Source organism: Myotis brandtii, unplaced genomic scaffold (genome assembly GCF_000412655.1).
Source record: "Myotis brandtii unplaced genomic scaffold, ASM41265v1 scaffold403, whole genome shotgun sequence".
NCBI classification, from domain to species: Eukaryota; Metazoa; Chordata; class Mammalia; order Chiroptera; family Vespertilionidae; genus Myotis; species Myotis brandtii.
Genome location: NW_005365474.1, coordinates 333,345 through 334,914, shown reverse-complemented (window position 1 = coordinate 334,914; position 1,570 = coordinate 333,345). Strand labels below are relative to the sequence as shown.

The window sequence follows — 1,570 nt, the reverse complement described above, 5'->3', positions numbered from 1 at the left end:
GGCTTTGGGAGCTGGGGCTGTGAAGAGCTGTGGGCGGGGCTTGAGAAGGGCTGGGCGGGGCTGGGAGAGTGGGCCTCCAGCGGGCTGTCCGGCAGGTGTGGCAGTGCGGAGGCAGCATGGAGGTGCTGCCCTGCTCCCGCGTGGCGCACATCGAGCGCACCAGGAAGCCCTACAACAACGACATCGACTACTACGCCAAGCGCAACGCCCTGCGGGCGGCCGAGGTGTGGATGGACGGCTTCAAGTCCCACGTGTACATGGCCTGGAACATCCCCATGACCGTAAGCCGGCGGCTGGGACACGGCGCTCCCAGTGGGAACAGCTGCCCTGGGAGGGCCCCCAGTTCCTGGAGCTCCCCCCTCGCAGCGGGGGCCTGGGTCAGGCCTGGGTCGCCGTGAGGACCCTCACTCACCCCTTCCCGCCTCGCAGAACCCAGGGGTGGACTTCGGGGACGTATCCGAGCGGCTGGCCCTGCGCCAGAGGCTGAAATGCCGGAGCTTCAAGTGGTACCTGGAGAACGTGTACCCCGAGATGAGGACCTACAACAACACCCTCACGTACGGAGAGGTACCGCCTCCACCCGATGGCCCTGGTCAGCCAGGCTTCCCACCTGGGCCGCGCCCCACGCCCGACCGACCTTCCCACGTCCTGACACTCCAGTGCCCGTCAGCACCGCCCCCCCCCCCATGCCCCTGCGAATGTTCATAGACATCCCTGTGCGCCAGTGTCCGGGTGCCCATGCTTCGCCGGGAGGCACGTCTGTCTGTCTGTCTGTCTCCCCCAGTGACAAGCAGGGTCATCCTTCCTGCCAGTCTGTCCCCAGCGAGCCAGGCTGGACACCCCCACTTCTCCTCCCCACCCCTCAGTTTCCTCCCCACCCGCCTCACCTGCCCAGAGCAGACCCCTCCGCTGGTGGGCCTCAGCGCCCCTGGGTGTGTCAGCCTCCTGCCTGCCCGCTGCCCCCATCAGGGCCCAGGGTGGGTGGAGCCCCTCGCCCCTCCCCTTGGCCATGGGTTTCTCCTTGGGTTTCTGGTTGTAGGTGAGAAACAGCAAGGCCAGCGGCTACTGCTTGGACCAGGGAGCCGAGGACGATGACCGAGCGATCCTCTACCCCTGCCATGGGATGTCGTCCCAGGTAGGGGCGGGGCTGCCCCGACCGCAGGAGGGAGGCGGGCGGGGAGGTCAGGTGCCTGGGGGTGCATGTGGGGTTCCTAGCAAAGTTCCGGGGAAGGAGGCTGAGGCCGTCCCACAGCCCCTCGCCTGCTTTTACAAATAAAGTTTTATCGGCACACAGCCAGCCATGGAAGGAACAGGACAGGCTGGGAGCAGGGCTGTCCCTGGGCGGGCTGGCCCCGGGAGGTGATGCCCACCCTGCTCCCTCCAGGGTCCCCCCTCCCAGGCCCAGGTTCACCCTGCTTTCCCCCCCACCCCCCCAGCTCGTGCGCTACAGCACGGAGGGCCTGCTGCAGCTGGGCCCCCTGGGCTCCACCGCCTTCCTGCCCGACTCCAAGTGCCTGGTGGACGACGGCAGGGCCCGCATGCCTGCGCTGAAGAAGTGCGAGGACGTGGC

General features: G+C 67.8%; 1 protein-coding gene across 1 annotated transcript in view; it reads left to right on the top strand.

The window, feature by feature from the left end:
- Positions 1-47: 47 nt before the first annotated feature.
- The window catches only part of GALNT9 (polypeptide N-acetylgalactosaminyltransferase 9), a 5,300-nt gene continuing 3,777 nt past the window's right edge, over positions 48-1,570 (top strand). The window contains exons 1-4 of the mRNA XM_005873279.2: positions 48-281; positions 430-567; positions 1,040-1,135; positions 1,437-1,565. Coding sequence (XP_005873341.1) covers positions 117-281; positions 430-567; positions 1,040-1,135; positions 1,437-1,565 — 528 coding nt within the window. The 5' untranslated portion in view covers positions 48-116. The remainder of the gene's footprint in view (positions 282-429; positions 568-1,039; positions 1,136-1,436; positions 1,566-1,570) is intronic.